The 18,644-nt window shown below is 50.8% G+C and overlaps 1 protein-coding gene across 1 annotated transcript in view; it reads right to left on the minus strand.

The window, feature by feature from the left end:
• LOC124017626 (vacuolar protein sorting-associated protein 13B-like) overlaps window positions 1-18,644 on the minus strand; it is a 269,473-nt gene that overhangs the window by 54,972 nt on the left and 195,857 nt on the right. Inside the window, 3 exon segments of the mRNA XM_046332879.1 lie at window positions 1,699-1,906; window positions 11,310-11,486; window positions 12,083-12,258. Of these exon segments, the coding sequence (XP_046188835.1) occupies window positions 1,699-1,906; window positions 11,310-11,486; window positions 12,083-12,258 (561 nt within the window).

Raw genomic sequence — 18,644 nt, forward strand, 5'->3', positions numbered from 1 at the left:
CTAGTGATGGGGTTTGAGGTCTGAACCCCTACAGACAGACCGTAGTACCTAGTGATGGGGTTTGAGGTCTGAACCCCTACAGGCAGACCTTAGTGCCTAGTGATGGGATTTGAGGTCTGAACCCCTACAGACAGACTGCCATAGTACCTAGTGATGGGGTTTGAGGTCTGAACCCCTACAGACAGACCGTAGTACCTAGTGATGGGGTTTGAGGTCTGAACCCCTACAGACAGACCGTAGTACCTAGTGATGGGGTTTGAGGTCTGAACCCCTACAGGCAGACCTTAGTGCCTAGTGATGGGATTTGAGGTCTGAACCCCTACAGACAGACTGCCATAGTACCTAGTGATGGGGTTTGAGGTCTGAACCCCTACAGACAGACCGTACTACCTAGTGATGGGGTTTGAGGTCTGAACCCCTACAGATAGACCTTAGTACCCAGTGATGGGGTTTGAGGTCCGAACCCCTGCAGACAGCCTTAGTACCTCGTGATGGGGTTTGAGGTCCTACCTTGTGATGGGGTTTGAGGTCTGAACCCCTACAGACAGACCGTACTACCTAGTGATGGGATTTGAGGTCTGAACCCCTACAGACAGACCTTAGTACCTAGTGATGGGGTTTGAGGTCTGAACCCCTACAGATAGACCTTAGTACCTAGTGATGGGGTTTGAGGTCTGAACCCCTACAGATAGACCGTAGTACCTAGTGATGGGGTTTGAGGTCCGAACCCCTGCAGATAGACCTTAGTACCTCGTGATGGGGTTTGAGGTCCTACCTTGTGATGGGGTTTGAGGTCCTACCTCGTAATGGGGTTTGAGGTCCTACCTCGTAATGGTGTTTGAGGTCCTACCTCGTGATCGGGTTTGAGGTCCTACCTAGTGATCGGGTTTGAGGTCCTACCTCGTGATGGGGTTTGAGGTCCTACCTCGTGATGGGGTTTGAGGTCCTACCTTGTAATGGGGTTTGAGGTCCTACCTCGTAATGGGGTTTGAGGTCCTACCTAGTGATGGGGTTTGAGGTCCTACCTCGTGAGGGGTTTGAGGTCCTACCTAGTGATGGGGTTTGAGGTCCTACCTAGTGATGGGGTTTGAGGTCCTACCTAGTGATAGGGTTTGAGGTCCTACCTAGTGATGGGGTTTGAGGTCCTACCTAGTGATGGGGTTTGAGGTCCTACCTAGTGATGGGGTTTGAGGTCCTACCTAGTGATGGGGTTTGAGTTCCTACCTAGTGATGGGGTTTGAGGTCTGACTTGCCTTGTTAGATAAAGGTTAAATAACAATAGAGTGCACTGGGTCCTCCTGTCTGGCCCATAGAGATATACACTCAGTGGCCAGTTTATTAGGTACATCACCCTGTTCACGACAATGGTTCGCTCCAGTGTCTGGGGTTTACCGAGATCAGAGAGACTAATACGAAACATCCAGTCAGCAGCAGTCTTGTGAAGAGAGGTCGGCTGCTTTTGCAACAGCTAATGGGGGATCCTAATAAAATACCAAATACCCCAAATAATTCAGGCTGTTCTGGAGGCAAAGGGTGGTCTGACCCGGGAACTAGATGGATGTACCTAATAAACTGGCCACTGAGTGTATAATACACTAGACCTGCAAAGCTCTAGAAGGTGCCGATAACGGCAGCCATCTTGGTCAGTGATACATCCAAAAACCAGTCTATATAAATGAAGGGTCTCTCCTCTCTCACCTTGAAGTTAGGAGGAACGAGGGTCTTTCCAGCGGGTATCTGCAGGACGATGGTCTCTCCTTCAAACAGCCAGAGGTCCCATGTAGAGTGGTTGGTCAACAGGGCCCAGGGGATGAGCTCTACTAGAAGAGTGTTGAGACCAGACATCCAGGCTGACAACTTCACCTGCATGGGGCTGTCCCACTGGGCTAGGACTTCTGATCCAGGCCTACAGTACAACACAGAGATATACAGTTAAATACTGTAAACAGCAACAACTATACAGCTCCCTGGGATGGGGGCGCGGGGGGCTGTCCCACTGGGCTAGGACTTCTGATCCAGGCCTACAGTACAACACAGAGATATACAGTTAAATACTGTAAACAGCAACAACTATACAGCTCCCTGGGATGGGGGGGGCTGTCCCACTGAGATAAGGCCTCCACTATACACCTGTAACATGAAGGTCTCTGTCCCACTGAGATAAGGCCTCCACTATACACCTGTAACATGGAGGTCTCTGTCCCACTGAGATAAGGCCTCCACTATACACCTGTAACATGGAGGTCTCTGTTCCACTGAGATAAGGCCTCCACTATACACCTGTAACATGGATCTGTCCCACTGAGATAAGGCCTCCACTATACACCTGTAACATGGAGGTCTCTGTTCCACTGAGATAAGGCCTCCACTCCAACATGGAGGTCTCTGTCCCACTGAGATAAGGCCTCCACTATACACCTGTAACATGGATCTCTCTCACTGAGATAAGGCCTCCACTATACACCTGTAACATGGATCTCTCTCACTGAGATAAGGCCTCCACTCCAACATGGAGGTCTCTGTCCCACTGAGATAAGGCCTCCACTATACACCTGTAACATGGAGGTCTCTGTCCCACTGAGATAAGGTCTCCACTATACACCTGTAACATGGAGGTCTCTGTCCCACTGAGATAAGGCCTCCACTATACACCTGTAACATGGAGGTCTCTGTCCCACTGAGATAAGGCCTCCACTATACACCTGTAACATGGAGGTCTCTGTCCCACTGAGATAAGGCCTCCACTACACTATACACCTGTAACATGGATCTGTCCCACTGAGATAAGGCCTCCACTATACACCTGTAACATGGAGGTCTCTGTTCCACTGAGATAAGGCCTCCACTATACACCTGTAACATGGATCTGTCCCACTGAGATAAGGCCTCCACTATACACCTGTAACATGGATCTCTCTCACTGAGATAAGGCCTCCACTTTACACCTGTAACATGGATCTCTCTCACTGAGATAAGGCCTCCACTCCAACATGGAGGTCTCTGTCCCACTGAGATAAGGCCTCCACTATACACCTGTAACATGGAGGTCTCTATCCCACTGAGATAAGGTCTCCACTATACACCTGTAACATGGAGGTCTCTGTCCCACTGAGATAAGGCCTCCACTATACACCTGTAACATGGAGGTCTCTGTCCCACTGAGATAAGGCCTCCACTATACACCTGTAACATGGATCTGTCCCACTGAGATAAGGCCTCCACTATACACCTGTAACATGGAGGTCTCTGTCCCACTGAGATAAGGCCTCCACTCCAACATGGAGGTCTCTGTTCCACTGAGATAAGGCCTCCACTATACACCTGTAACATGGAGGTCTCTGTCCCACTGAGATAAGGCCTCCACTATACACCTGTAACATGGATCTGTCCCACTGAGATAAGGCCTCCAGTATACACCTGTAACATGGATCTGTCCCACTGAGATAAGGCCTGCACTCCAACATGGAGGTCTCTGTCCCACTGAGATAAGGCCTCCACTATACACCTGTAACATGGATCTGTCCCACTGAGATAAGGCCTCCACTATACACCTGTAACATGGAGGTCTCTGTCCCACTGAGATAAGGCCTCCACTATACACCTGTAACATGGATCTGTCCCACTGAGATAAGGCCTGCACTCCAACATGGAGGTCTCTGTCCCACTGAGATAAGGCCTCCACTATACACCTGTAACATGGAGGTCTCTGTTCCACTGAGATAAGGCCTCCACTATACACCTGTAACATGGATCTGTCCCACTGAGATAAGGCCTCCACTATACACCTGTAACATGGAGGTCTCTGTCCCACTGAGATAAGGCCTCCACTCCAACATGGAGGTCTCTGTCCCACTGAGATAAGGCCTCCACTATACACCTGTAACATGGAGGTCTCTGTTCCACTGAGATAAGGTCTCCACTATACACCTGTAACATGGATCTGTCCCACTGAGATAAGGCCTCCACTATACACCTGTAACATGGAGGTCTCTGTCCCACTGAGATAAGGCCTCCACTATACACCTGTAACATGGATCTGTCCCACTGAGATAAGGCCTCCACTACACATCTGTGGTACAGACATGAACAATCACCATAGCATCCAACTTCAACCACGCTAAACAGACACACGGAGGCACGTCATGGAAGTACGCAGAAACACATGGAAACAAACAACTTAATATGCAGATACAAACAACATCAATCGACAGGCATCTGGGTAGGCACATGGGAATGTACCGCATCAGCACACGCCACCGCAAACACACGCCAACAACACACACACACACACACACACACACACACACACACACACACACACACACACACACACACACACACACACACACACACACACACACACACACACACACACACACACACACACACACACACACACACACACACACACACACACACACACGCAAATGGGGTCATGTTAACATCAAAACCATGTCTCTGTCCTACCCCTGATGTTCAGAGACATAGACAGCAAAGATGCATTTACTTGACTAGAACGTTCTATGGCGGCCATGTTAGCTCCCCATTAGCATAACATGGGGAGTATTTCAACAATGACATGTAGCTGAATGTCTATGTAATTGTTGACTGCTGAAACATCCAACTCTACTGAACACGAAGGACTAATAGTTCCTGTAGTGAAGGTAGACTCCAGGAGGATTCCAGGTCTATTTCCTGTAGTGAAGATAGACTCTAGGAGGATTCCAGGTCTATTTCCTGTAGTGAAGGTAGACTCCAGGAGGGTCCCAGGTCTAGTTCCTGTAGTGAAGGTAGACTCCAGGAGGGTCCCAGGTCTAGTTCCTATAGTGAAGGTAGACTCCATGAGGACCTGTAGTGAAGGTAGACTCCAGGAGGACCTGTAGTGAATGTAGACTCCAGGAGGGTCCCAGGTCTAGTTCCTGTAGTGAAGGTAGACTCCAGGAGGGTCCCAGGTCTAGTTCCTGTAGTGAAGGTAGACTCCAGGAGGACCTGTAGTGAAGGTTGACTCCAGGAGGACCTATAGTGAAGGTGGACTCAAGGAGGACCTGTAGTGAAGGTGGACTCCAGGAGGACCTGTAGTGAAGGTAGACTCCAGGAGGAAACCAGGTCCAGTTCCTGTAGTGAAGGTAAATTCCAGGAGGACCTGTAGTGAAGGTAGACTCCAGGAGGACCTGTAGTGAAGGTGGACTCCAGGAGGACCTGTAGTGAAGGTGGACTCCAGGAGGACTTGTAGTGAAGATAGACTCCAGGAGGAAACCAGGTCCAGTTCCTGTAGTGAAGATAGACTCCATGAGGACCTGTAGTGAAGGTAGACTCTAGGAGGACCTGTAGTGAATGTAGACTCCAGGAGGGTACCAGGTCTAGTTCCTGTCGTGAAGGTAGACTCCAGGAGGACCTGTAGTGAAAGTAGACTCCAGAAGGACCTGTAGTGAAGATAGACTCCAGGAGGAAACCAGGTCCAGTTCCTGTAGTGAAGGTAGACTCCATGAGGACCTGTAGTGAAGGTAGACTCTAGGAGGACCTGTAGTGAATGTAGACTCCAGGAGGGTCCCAGGTCTAGTTCCTGTAGTGAAGGTAGACTCCAGGAGGGTCCCAGGTCTAGTTCCTGTCGTGAAGGTAGACTCCAGGAGGGTCCCAGGTCTAGTTCCTGTCGTGAAGGTAGACTCCAGGAGGGTCCCAGGTCTAGTTCCTGTAGTGAAGGTAGAGTCCAAGAGGGTCCCAGGTCTAGTTCCTGTAGTGAAGGTAGACTCCAGGAGGGTCCCAGGTCTAGTTCCTGTAGTGAAGGTAGACTCCAGGAGGGTCCCAGGTCTAGTTCCTGTCGTGAAGGTAGACTCCAGGAGGACCTGTAGTGAAGGTGGACTCCAGGAGGACCTGTAGTGAAGGTAGAATCCAGGAGGACCTGTAGTGAAGGTAGACTCCAGGAGGACCTGTAGTGAAGGTAGACTCCAGGAGGACCTGTAGTGAAGGTGGAATCCAGGAGGACCTGTAGTGAAGGTGGAATCCAGGAGGACCTGTAGTGAAGGTAGACTCCAGGAGGACCTGTAGTGAAGGTGGAATCCAGGAGGACCTGTAGTGAAGGTGGACTCCAGGAGGACCTGTAGTGAAGGTGGACTCCAGGAGGACCTGTAGTGAAGGTGGACTCCAGGAGGACCTGTAGTGAAGGTAGAATCCAGGAGGACCTGTAGTGAAGGTGGACTCCAGGAGGACCTGTAGTGAAGGTAGAATCCAGGAGGACCTGTAGTGAAGGTGGACTCCAGGAGGACCTGTAGTGAAGGTGGACTCCAGGAGGACCTGTAGTGAAGGTGGACTCCAGGAGGACCTGTAGTGAAGGTGGACTCCAGGAGGACCTGTAGTGAAGGTGGACTCCAGGAGGACCTGTAGTGAAGGTGGACTCCAGGAGGACCTGTAGTGAAGGTGGACTCCAGGAGGACCTGTAGTGAAGGTGGACTCCAGGAGGACCTGTAGTGAAGGTGGAATCCAGGAGGACCTGTAGTGAAGGTAGAGTCCAAGAGGGTCCCAGGTCTAGTTCCTGTCGTGAAGGTAGACTCCAGGAGGACCTGTAGTGAAGGTGGACTCCAGGAGGACCTGTAGTGAAGGTGGACTCCAGGAGGACCTGTAGTGAAGGTAGAATCCAGGAGGACCTGTAGTGAAGGTGGACTCCAGGAGGGTCCCAGGTCTAGTTCCTGTAGTGAAGGTAGAGTCCAAGAGGGTCCCAGGTCTAGTTCCTGTCGTGAAGGTAGACTCCAGGAGGACCTGTAGTGAAGGTGGAATCCAGGAGGACCTGTAGTGAAGGTGGACTCCAGGAGGACCTGTAGTGAAGATAGAATCCAGGAGGACCTGTAGTGAAGGTAGACTCCAGGAGGACCTGTAGTGAAGGTGGACTCCAGGAGGACCTGTAGTGAAGATAGAATCCAGGAGGACCTGTAGTGAAGGTAGACTCCAGGAGGACCTGTAGTGAAGGTGGACTCCAGGAGGACCTGTAGTGAAGGTGGACTCCAGGAGGACCTGTAGTGAAGGTGGACTCCAGGAGGACCTGTAGTGAAGGTGGACTCCAGGAGAACACCAGGTCCAGAGAGAGACGGATGGTGAGGTAATGATGACAACCTATTCTCTATATAGTGCTCTACTTTGGGCCCTTTTGACCAGGACCCCCCCCCAGTCTGATCCCTGGACCATGAACACACATCTCTAAACAGAACCCCCCCCCCCCAGTCTGATCCCTGGACACACACTCTAAACAGGGAACCCCCAGTCTGATCCCTGGACCCTGAACACACATCTCTAAACAGGGAACCATACCGTCCAGGGTGCCATAGGGCTCTGACCTAAAGTAGTGCACTATATAGGGAATAGGGCCCTGGTCTAAAGTAGTGCACTATATAGGGAATAGGGTCCTGGTCTATAGTAGTGCACTATATAGGGAATAGGGCGCTGGTCTAAAGTAGTGTACTATATAGGGAATAGGGCTCTGGTCTATAGTAGTGCACTATATAGGGAATAGGGCTCTGGTCTAAAGTAGTGCACTATATAGGGAATAGGGCCCTGGTCTATAGTAGTGCACTATATAGGGAATAGGGCCCTGGTCTATAGTCGTGCACTATATAGGGAATAGGGCCCTGGTCTATAGTAGTGCTATATATAGGGAATAGGGCTCTGGTCTAAAGTAGTGAACTATATAGGGAATAGGGCCCTGGTCTATAGTAGTGCTATATAGGGAATAGGGCCCTGGTCTAAAGTAGTGCACTATATAGGGAATAGGGCCCTGGTCTATAGTAGTGCTATATAGGGAATAGGGCCCTGGTCTATAGTAGTGCACTATATAGGGAATAGGGCCCTGGTCTATAGTAGTGCTACATAGGGAATAGGGCCCTGGTCTATAGTAGTGTACTATATAGGGAATAGGGCCCTGGTCTATAGTAGTGCACTATATAGGGAATAGGGCCCTGGTCTATAGTAGTGTACTATATAGGGAATAGGGCCCTGGTCTATAGTAGTGCACTATATAGGGAATAGGGCCCTGGTCTATAGTAGTGCACTATATAGGGAATAGGGCTCTGGTCTATAGTAGTGCACTATATAGGGAATAGGGCTCTGGTCTAAAGTAGTGTACTATATAGGGAATAGGGCCCTGGTCTATAGTAGTGCACTATATAGGGAATAGGGCCCTGGTCTATAGTAGTGTACTATATAGGGAATAGGGCCCTGGTCTATAGTAGTGCACTATATAGGGAATAGGGCCCTGGTCTATAGTAGTGTACTATATAGGGAATAGGGCCCTGGTCTATAGTAGTGCACTATATAGGGAATAGGGCCCTGGTCTATAGTAGTGTACTATATAGGGAATAGGGTGTTGTTTGAGACCTATCCTTCATTTCAGTTAAGTGCCCAGAGAAGGAAAGGTGTCAGTTTGTCCTGGGCCTTTAGAAACCCTCCCCCAGTCTGATCCCTGGACCACGAAGACATCTCTAAACAGGGAACCCCCCCCCAGTCTGATCCCTGGACCACGAAGACATCTCTAAACCCCCCAGTCTGAACCCTGGACCACGAACACACCTCTAAACAGGGAACCCCCCCCCAGTCTGATCCCTGGACCCTGAACACACATCTCTAAACAGGGAACCCCCCAGTCTGAACCCTGGACCCTGAACACACATCTCTAAACAGGGAACCCCCCAGTCTGATCCCTGGACCATGAACACACACCTCTAAACCCCCAGTCTGATCCCTGGACCGTGAACACACCTCTAAACAGGGAACACTCCCCCAGTCTGATCCCTGGACCATGAACACACCTCTAAACAGGGAACCCCCCCCAGTCTGATCCCTGGACCCTGAACACACATCTCTAAACAGGAACCCCCAGTCTGATCCCTGGACCATTAACACACACCTCTAAACCCCCCCCCCCCAGTCTGATCCCTGGACCGTGAACACACCTCTAAACAGGGAACACTCCCCCCAGTCTGATCCCTGGACCATGAACACACCTCTAAACAGGAACCCCCCCCAGTCTGATCCCTGGACCCTGAACACATCTCTAAACAGGAACCCCCCAGTCTGATCCCTGGACCATTAACACACACCTCTAAACCCCCCCCCCAGTCTGATCCCTGGACCGTGAACACACCTCTAAACAGGGAACACCCCCCCCAGTCTGATCCCTGGACCATGAACACACCTCTAAACAGGGAACCCCCCACCAGTCTGATCCCTGGACCCTGAACACACACCTCTAAACACCCCCCCAGTCTGATCCCTGGACCATGAACACACCTCTAAACAGGGAACCCCCCACACCTCTAAACAGGGAACCATACCGTCCACCATTTAATGATGACGTTTATACACTGAGGCTGTTTTGACAGAGGTCCAGAGCTCTCGGAGTACGGTGCGGTCGCCAGGGTAACGAACCGCCCTCTTGGCTCTGAGAGTCTAAACACTGTGTGTTAGAGGGCACAGGAAGTGTGTTAGAGGGCACAGGAAGTGTGTTAGAGGGCACAGGAAGTGTGTTAGAGGGCACAGGAAGTGTGTTAGAGGACACAGGAAGTGTGTTAGAGGGCACAGGAAGTGTGTTAGAGGGCACAGGAAGTGTGTTAGAGGACACAGGAAGTTGAAGAGGTAAATGTTTTTTTTCTTCTTCTTCTTCTCTGTGTGTAGGCCTTTAACGAGAGAGAAATACCTCAGTAATCATTAAGCAAACGTTTTGTTAGACGCCGCCGATCGGGGAGGGGGGTTTGGGGAGAGAGTGAGTACGGCTGTCAGATCTCACACTGCTAAAAAGCTGGCCTCCGCTGGCAGCCCCCCTGACAGAAGCAGCACATTGGATCCAGTCAGAAAGTCACCTGGTTAGTTCATTAGTAATATGATGTTTGATCTGCGTTGCTCGAACAGTGTAAATGTCTGGTCTGGAGAACGGCTAGATGAATCTAAACCAGGGTTCTCCGAGGATCTAAACCAGGGTTCTCAGAGGATCTAAACCAGGGTTCTCAGAGGATCTAAACCAGGGTTCTCAGAGGATCTAAACCAGGGGTCTCCGAGGATCTAAACCAGGGGTCTCCGAGGATCTAAACCAGGGGTCTCCGAGGATCTAAACCAGGGGTCTCCGAGGATCTAAACCAGGGGTCTCCGAGGATCTAAACCAGGGGTCTCCGAGGATCTAAACCAAGGGTCTCCGAGGATCTAAACCAGGGGTCTCCGAGGATCTAAACCAGGGGTCTCTGAGGATCTAAACCAGGGGTCTCTGAGGATCTAAACCAGGGGTCTCTGAGGATCTAAACCAGGGGTCTCTGAGGATCTAAACCAGGGGTCTCTGAGGATCTAAACCAGGGGTCTCTGAGGATCTAAACCAGGGGTCTCTGAGGATCTAAACCAGGGGTCTCCGAGGATCTAAACCAGGGTTCTCAGAGGATCTAAACCAGGGTTCTCTGAGGATCTAAACCAGGGGTCTCCGAGGATCTAAACCAGGGGTCTCAGAGGATCTAAACCAGGGGTCTCTGAGGATCTAAACCAGGGGTCCCCGAGGATCTAAACCAGGGGTCTCTGAGGATCTAAACCAGGGGTCTCAGAGGATCTAAACCAGGGTTCTCCTAGGATCTAAACCAGGGTTCTCCAAGGATCTAAACCAGGGTTCTCCTAGGATCTAAACCAGGGTTCTCCGAGGATCTAAACCAGGGGTCTCTGAGGATCTAAACCAGGGTTCTCTGAGGATCTAAACCAGGGGTCTCTGAGGATCTAAACCAGGGGTCTCCTAGGATCTAAACCAGAGGTCTCAGAGGATCTAAACCAGGGTTCTCCTAGGATCTAAACCAGGGTTCTCCTAGGATCTAAACTAGGGGTCTCCTAGGATCTAAACCAGGGGTCTCCGAGGATCTAAACCAGGGGTCTCCAATGATCTAAACCAGGGGTCTCTGAGGATCTAAACCAGGGTTCTCTGAGGATCTAAACCAGGGGTCTCCTAGGATCTAAACCAGGGGTCCCCGAGGATCTAAACCAGGGGTCTCTGAGGATCTAAACCAGGGTTCTCCAAGGATCTAAACCAGGGTTCTCCTAGGATCTAAACCAGGGGTCTCCTAAATTAAACCATTTTTTTCAAGCTTTCAAATGGGCCAATTCTCCTCCTCTTCTGTCCCCTGCAACTCTTCCCCAGGTCCTTAGTGTACAAGAGACAGCAGTGCACACACACACACACACACACACACACACACACACACACACACACACACACACACACACACACACACACACACACACACACACACACACACACACACACACACACACACACACACACACACACACACACACAGTACCTGTCTGTGTCCTTGCTGACGTAGGGCCATGGAGACTGGCTGTTGTTCTTCAGACCGTAGAAGTCTGCCAGTATGTGGTCCTGGCCGTCCACCAACCCAGCCTGGTTCCTGTTCACTATCTGTTTGATCACACTGGTGGAGATGGGCACCGCACAGTGAGACGCATCCTCGTCCTCACTGCAACAGACAGACAGACAGACAGGTTAGTCTCGTCTACCTGTCAGTCAGCTGTCAGTTCTACTTGGACTGGGGAGACCCCTCCCTCCCTCCCTTCCCAGGTGTGTTACTTGGTCTGAAAGGTGTGTTACCTGGTCTGGAAGGTGTGTTACCTGGTCTGGAAGGTGTGTTACCTGGTCTGGAAGGTGTGTTACCTGGTCTGGAAGGTGTGTTACCTGGCCCCGAAGGTGTGTTACCTGGTCTGAAAGGTGTGTTACCTGGTCTGAAAGGTGTGTTACCTGGTCTGGAAGGTGGTGTTACCTGGTCTGGAAGGTGTGTTACCTGGTCTGAAAGGTGTGTTACCTGGTCTGGAAGGTGGTGTTACCTGGCCTGGAAGGTGTGATACCTGGCCTGGAAGGTGTGTTACCTGGCCTGGAAGGTGTGTTACCTTGCCTGGAAGGTGTGTTACCTGGTCTGAAAGGTGTGTTACCTGGCCCGGAAGGTGTGTTACCTGGTCTGAAAGGTGTGTTACCTGGTCTGAAAGGTGTGTTACCTGGCCTGGGAAGGTGTGTTACCTGGCCTGGAAGGTGTGATACCTGGCCTGGAAGGTGTGTTACCTGGCCTGGAAGGTGAGGTGGTGTGTCAGGTCATTCTCCGTGTTCAGTAGTTGTTCCTGGTGACCCTGTCCCTGGATCAGCTGACTCTCTCTCAGCCCCAGACTTCTCTTCTCTGTGTGGATGATGACAGGGTCTGGAAGGTGGCTACGCATCATGAACAGAGGACTAAATACAACCTGGAAGAGAACAGGACACGGCTGTTAGAGAGACAGAGACAGAGAGAGAGACAGAGACAGAGAGAGAGAGACAGAGACAGAGAGAGAGAGACAGAGACAGAGAGAGAGAGACAGAGAGAGCGAGAGACAGAGACAGAGAGAGAGAGAGAGAGAGAGAGAGAGAGAGAGAGAGAGAGAGAGACAGAGACAGAGACAGAGACAGAGACAGAGACAGAGACAGAGACAGAGACAGAGACAGAGACAGAGAGAGAGAGAGAGAGAGAGAGAGAGAGAGAGAGAGAGAGAGAGAGACAGAGAGAGACAGAGACAGAGAGACAGAGACAGAGACAGAGAGACAGAGAGAGAGAGAGACAGAGACAGAGACAGAGAGAGAGACAGAGAGAGAGAGACAGAGAGAGAGAGAGAGAGAGAGAGAGAGAGAGAGAGAGAGAGAGAGAGAGAGAGAGAGAGAGAGAGAGAGAGAGAGAGAGAGGGAGAGAGGGAGAGGGAGAGAGAGACAGAGAGAGAGACAGAGACAGAGAGAGACAGAGAGAGAGAGAGAGAGAGAGAGAGAGAGAGAGAGAGAGAGAGAGAGAGCGAGAGACAGAGACCGAGAGAGAGAGGAGGCAGAAAGAGGTCTGTTGTCAGGACAGGAGAGAGGAGGCAGAATGAGGTCTGTTGTCAGGACAGTAGAGAGGAGGCAGAATGAGGTCTGTTGTCAGGACAGTAGAGAGGAGGCAGAAAGAGGTCTGTTGTCAGGACAGTAGAGTAGAGAGGAGGCAGAATGAGGTCTGTTGTCAGGACAGTAGAGAGGAGGCAGAATGAGGTCTGTTGTCAGGACAGTAGAGAGGAGGCAGAAAGAGGTCTGTTGTCAGGACAGTAGAGAGGAGGCAGAAAGAGGTCTGTTGACAGGACAGTAGTGAGGAGGCATAAAGAGGTCTGTTGTCAGGACAGTAGAGAGGAGGCAGAATGAGGTCTGTTGTCAGGACAGTAGAGAGGAGGCAGAAAGAGGTCTGTTGTCAGGACAGTAGAGAGGAGGCAGAATGAGGTCTGTTGTCAGGACAGTAGAGTAGAGAGGAGGCATAAAGAGGTCTGTTGTCAGGACAGTAGAGAGGAGGCAGAATGAGGTCTGTTGTCAGGACAGTAGAGTACAGAGGAGGCAGAAAGGGGTCTGTTGTCAGGACAGTAGAGTAGAGAGGAGGCAGAATGGGGTCTGTTGTCAGGACAGTAGTGAGGAGACAGAATGAGGTCTGTTGTCAGGACAGTAGAGTAGAGAGGAGGCAGAATGAGGTCTGTTGTCAGGACAGTAGTGAGGAGGCAGAATGAGGTCTGTTGTCAGGACAGTAGTGAGGAGACAGAATGAGGTCTGTTGTCAGGACAGTAGAGTAGAGAGGAGGCAGAATGAGGTCTGTTGTCAGGACAGTAGTGAGGAGGCAGAATGAGGTCTGTTGTCAGGACAGGAGAGAGGAGGCAGAATGAGGTCTGTTGTCAGGACAGTAGAGAGGAGGCAGAATGAGGTCTGTTGTCAGGACAGTAGAGTAGAGAGGAGGCAGAATGAGGTCTGTTGTCAGGACAGTAGTGAGGAGGCAGAATGAGGTCTGTTGTCAGGACAGTAGAGTAGAGAGGAGGCAGAATGAGGTCTGTTGTCAGGACAGTAGAGTAGAGAGGAGGCAGAAAGAGGTCTGTTGTCAGGACAGTAGAGTAGAGAGGAGGCAGAAAGAGGTCTGTTGTCAGGACAGTAGAGTAGAGAGGAGGCAGAAAGAGGTCTGTTGTCAGGACAGTAGAGTAGAGAGGAGGCAGAAAGAGGTCTGTTGTCAGGACAGTAGAGTAGAGAGGAGGCAGAAAGAGGTCTGTTGTCAGGACAGTAGTGAGGAGGCAGAAAGAGGTCTGTTGTCAGGACAGTAGAGTAGAGAGGAGGCAGAATGAGGTCTGTTGTCAGGACAGTAGTGAGGAGGCAGAATGAGGTCTGTTGTCAGGACAGTAGTGAGGAGGCAGAATGAGGTCTGTTGTCAGGACAGGAGAGAAGAGATGAGGAGGCTGAAAGAGGTCTGTTGTCAGGACAGTAGAGTAGTGAGGAGGCAGAAAGAGGTCTGTTGTCAGGACAGTAGAGTAGAGAGGAGGCAGAAAGAGGTCTGTTGTCAGGACAGTAGTGAGGAGACAGAAAGAGGTCTGTTGTCAGGACAGTAGAGTAGTGAGGAGACAGAAAGAGGTCTGTTGTCAGGACAGTAGAGTAGTGAGGAGGCAGAAAGAGGTCTGTTGTCAGGACAGTAGAGTAGAGAGGAGGCAGAAAGAGGTCTGTTGTCAGGACAGTAGAGTAGAACGAGGCAGAATGAGGTCTGTTGTCAGGACAGTAGTGAGGAGGCAGAAAGAGGTCTGTTGTCAGGACAGTAGAGTAGTGAGGAGGCAGAATGAGGTCTGTTGTCAGGACAGTAGAGAGGAGGCAGAAAGAGGTCTGTTGTCAGGACAGTAGAGTAGAGGGGAGGCAGAATGAGGTCTGTTGTCAGGACAGTAGTGAGGAGGCAGAAAGAGGTCTGTTGTCAGGACAGTAGAGTAGAGAGGAGGCAGAATGAGGTCTGTTGTCAGGACAGTAGTGAGGAGGCAGAATGAGGTCTGTTGTCAGGACAGTAGTGAGGAGGCAGAATGAGGTCTGTTGTCAGGACAGTAGAGTAGAAGGAGGCAGAAAGAGGTCTGTTGTCAGGACAGTAGTGAGGAGGCAGAATGAGGTCTGTTGTCAGGACAGTAGAGTAGTGAGGAGGCAGAAAGAGGTCTGTTGTCAGGACAGTAGAGTAGAGAGGAGGCAGAATGAGGTCTGTTGTCAGGACAGTAGTGAGGAGGCAGAAAGAGGTCTGTTGTCAGGACAGTAGAGCAGTGAGGAGGCAGAAAGAGGTCTGTTGTCAGGACAGTAGAGTAGTGAGGAGGCAGAAAGAGGTCTGTTGTCAGGACAGGACAGTAGTGATGAGGCAGAATGAGGTCTGTTGTCAGGACAGTAGTGAGGAGGCAGAATGAGGTCTGTTGTCAGGACAGTAGAGAGGAGGCAGAAAGAGGTCTGTTATCAGGACAGTAGAGTAGAGAGGAGGCAGAATGAGGTCTGTTGTCAGGACAGTAGTGAGGAGGCAGAAGAGGTCTGTTGTCAGGACAGTAGAGTAGAGAGGAGGCAGAATGAGGTCTGTTGTCAGGACAGTAGTGAGGAGGCAGAATGAGGTCTGTTGTCAGGACAGTAGTGAGGAGGCAGAATGAGGTCTGTTGTCAGGACAGTAGTGAGGAGGCAGAATGAGGTCTGTTGTCAGGACAGTAGTGAGGAGGCAGAATGAGGTCTGTTGTCAGGACAGTAGAGTAGAGAGGAGGCAGAAAGAGGTCTGTTGTCAGGACAGTAGTGAGGAGGCAGAATGAGGTCTGTTGTCAGGACAGTAGAGTAGAGAGGAGGCAGAAAGAGGTCTGTTGTCAGGACAGTAGAGTAGAGAGGAGGCAGAAAGAGGTCTGTTGTCAGGACAGTAGAGAGGAGGCAGAATGAGGTCTGTTGTCAGGACAGTAGAGTAGAGAGGAGGCAGAAAGAGGTCTGTTATCAGGACAGTAGAGAGGAGGCAGAAAGAGGTCTGTTGTCAGGACAGTAGAGAGGAGGCAGAAAGAGGTCTGTTATCAGGACAGTAGAGTAGTGAGGAGGCAGAATGAGGTCTGTTGTCAGGACAGTAGTGAGGAGGCAGAATGAGGTCTGTTGTCAGGACAGTAGAGTAGAGAGGAGGCAGAAAGAGGTCTGTTGTCAGGACAGTAGAGAGGAGGCAGAATGAGGTCTGTTGTCAGGACAGTAGAGTAGAGAGGAGGCAGAATGAGGTCTGTTGTCAGGACAGTAGAGAGGAGGCAGAAAGAGGTCTGTTGTCAGGACAGTAGAGAGGAGGCAGAAAGAGGTCTGTTATCAGGACAGTAGAGTAGTGAGGAGGCAGAATGAGGTCTGTTGTCAGGACAGTAGTGAGGAGGCAGAATGAGGTCTGTTGTCAGGACAGTGTGAGGAGGCAGAATGAGGTCTGTTGTCAGGACAGTAGAGTAGAGAGGAGGCAGAAAGAGGTCTGTTGTCAGGACAGTAGAGAGGAGGCAGAATGAGGTCTGTTGTCAGGACAGTAGAGTAGAGAGGAGGCAGAATGAGGTCTGTTGTCAGGACAGTAGTGAGGAGGCAGAAAGAGGTCTGTTGTCAGGACAGTAGAGTAGTGAGGAGGCATAAAGAGGTCTGTTGTCAGGACAGTAGAGTAGAGAGGAGGCAGAATGAGGTCTGTTGTCAGGACAGTAGAGTAGTGAGGAGGATGAAAGAGGTCTGTTGTCAGAACAGTAGAGAGGAGGCAGAAAGAGGTCTGTTGTCAGGACAGTAGTGAGGAGGCAGAAAGAGGTCTGTTGTCAGGACAGTAGAGAGGAGGCAGAATGAGGTCTGTTGTCAGGACAGTAGTGAAGAGAGGAGGCAGAATGAGGTCTGTTGTCAGGACAGTAGTGAGGAGGCAGAAAGAGGTCTGTTGTCAGGACAGTAGAGAGGAGGCAGAATGAGGTCTGTTGTCAGGACAGTAGAGTAGAGAGGAGGCAGAAAGAGGTCTGTTATCAGGACAGTAGAGAGGAGGCAGAAAGAGGTCTGTTGTCAGGACAGTAGAGAGGAGGCAGAAAGAGGTCTGTTATCAGGACAGTAGAGTAGTGAGGAGGCAGAATGAGGTCTGTTGTCAGGACAGTAGTGAGGAGGCAGAATGAGGTCTGTTGTCAGGACAGTAGTGAGGAGGCAGAATGAGGTCTGTTGTCAGGACAGTAGAGAGGAGGCAGAAAGAGGTCTGTTGTCAGGACAGTAGAGTAGAGAGGAGGCAGAATGAGGTCTGTTGTCAGGACAGTAGTGAGGAGGCAGAATGAGGTCTGTTGTCAGGACAGTAGAGAGGAGGCAGAAAGAGGTCTGTTGTCAGGACAGTAGAGTAGAGAGGAGGCAGAATGAGGTCTGTTGTCAGGACAGTAGTGAGGAGGCAGAAAGAGGTCTGTTGTCAGGACAGTAGAGTAGAGAGGAGGCAGAATGAGGTCTGTTGTCAGGACAGTAGTGAGGAGGCAGAATGAGGTCTGTTGTCAGGACAGTAGTGAGGAGGCAGAATGAGGTCTGTTGTCAGGACAGTAGAGAGGAGGCAGAATGAGGTCTGTTGTCAGGACAGTAGAGTAGAGAGGAGGCTGAAAGAGGTCTGTTGTCAGGACAGTAGAGTAGAGATGAGGAGGCTGAAAGAGGTCTGTTGTCAGGACAGTAGTGAGGAGGCAGAATGAGGTCTGTTGTCAGGACAGTAGAGTAGTGAGGAGGCAGAAAGAGGTCTGTTGTCAGGACAGGAGAGAAGAGATGAGGAGGCTGAAAGAGGTCTTGTCAGGACAGTAGAGTAGTGAGGAGGCAGAAAGAGGTCTGTTGTCAGGACAGTAGAGTAGAGAGGAGGCAGAAAGAGGTCTGTTGTCAGGACAGTAGTGAGGAGACAGAAAGAGGTCTGTTGTCAGGACAGTAGAGTAGTGAGGAGACAGAAAGAGGTCTGTTGTCAGGACAGTAGAGTAGTGAGGAGGCAGAAAGAGGTCTGTTGTCAGGACAGTAGAGTAGAGAGGAGGCAGAAAGAGGTCTGTTGTCAGGACAGTAGAGTAGAGACGAGTCAGAATGAGGTCTGTTGTCAGGACAGTAGTGAGGAGGCAGAAAGAGGTCTGTTGTCAGGACAGTAGAGTAGTGAGGAGGCAGAATGAGGTCTGTTGTCAGGACAGTAGAGAGGAGGCAGAAAGAGGTCTGTTGTCAGGACAGTAGAGTAGAGGAGGCAGAATGAGGTCTGTTGTCAGGACAGTAGAGAGGAGGCAGAAAGAGGTCTGTTGTCAGGACAGTAGAGTAGAGAGGAGGCAGAATGAGGTCTGTTGTCAGGACAGTAGTGAGGAGGCAGAATGAGGTCTGTTGTCAGGACAGTAGTGAGGAGGCAGAATGAGGTCTGTTGTCAGGACAGTAGAGTAGAGAGGAGGCAGAAAGAGGTCTGTTGTCAGGACAGTAGTGAGGAGGCAGAATGAGGTCTGTTGTCAGGACAGTAGAGTAGTGAGGAGGCAGAAAGAGGTCTGTTGTCAGGACAGTAGAGTAGAGAGGAGGCAGAATGAGGTCTGTTGTCAGGATAGTAGTGAGGAGGCAGAAAGAGGTCTGTTGTCAGGACAGTAGAGTAGTGAGGAGGCAGAAAGAGGTCTGTTGTCAGGACAGTAGAGTAGTGAGGAGGCAGAAAGAGGTCTGTTGTCAGGACAGGACAGTAGTGATGAGGCAGAATGAGGTCTGTTGTCAGGACAGTAGTGAGGAGGCAGAATGAGGTCTGTTGTCAGGACAGTAGAGAGGAGGCAGAAAGAGGTCTGTTGTCAGGACAGTAGAGTAGAGAGGAGGCAGAATGAGGTCTGTTGTCAGG

Source organism: Oncorhynchus gorbuscha, unplaced genomic scaffold, assembly GCF_021184085.1.
Source record: "Oncorhynchus gorbuscha isolate QuinsamMale2020 ecotype Even-year unplaced genomic scaffold, OgorEven_v1.0 Un_scaffold_295, whole genome shotgun sequence".
NCBI lineage: Eukaryota > Metazoa > Chordata > Actinopteri > Salmoniformes > Salmonidae > Oncorhynchus > Oncorhynchus gorbuscha.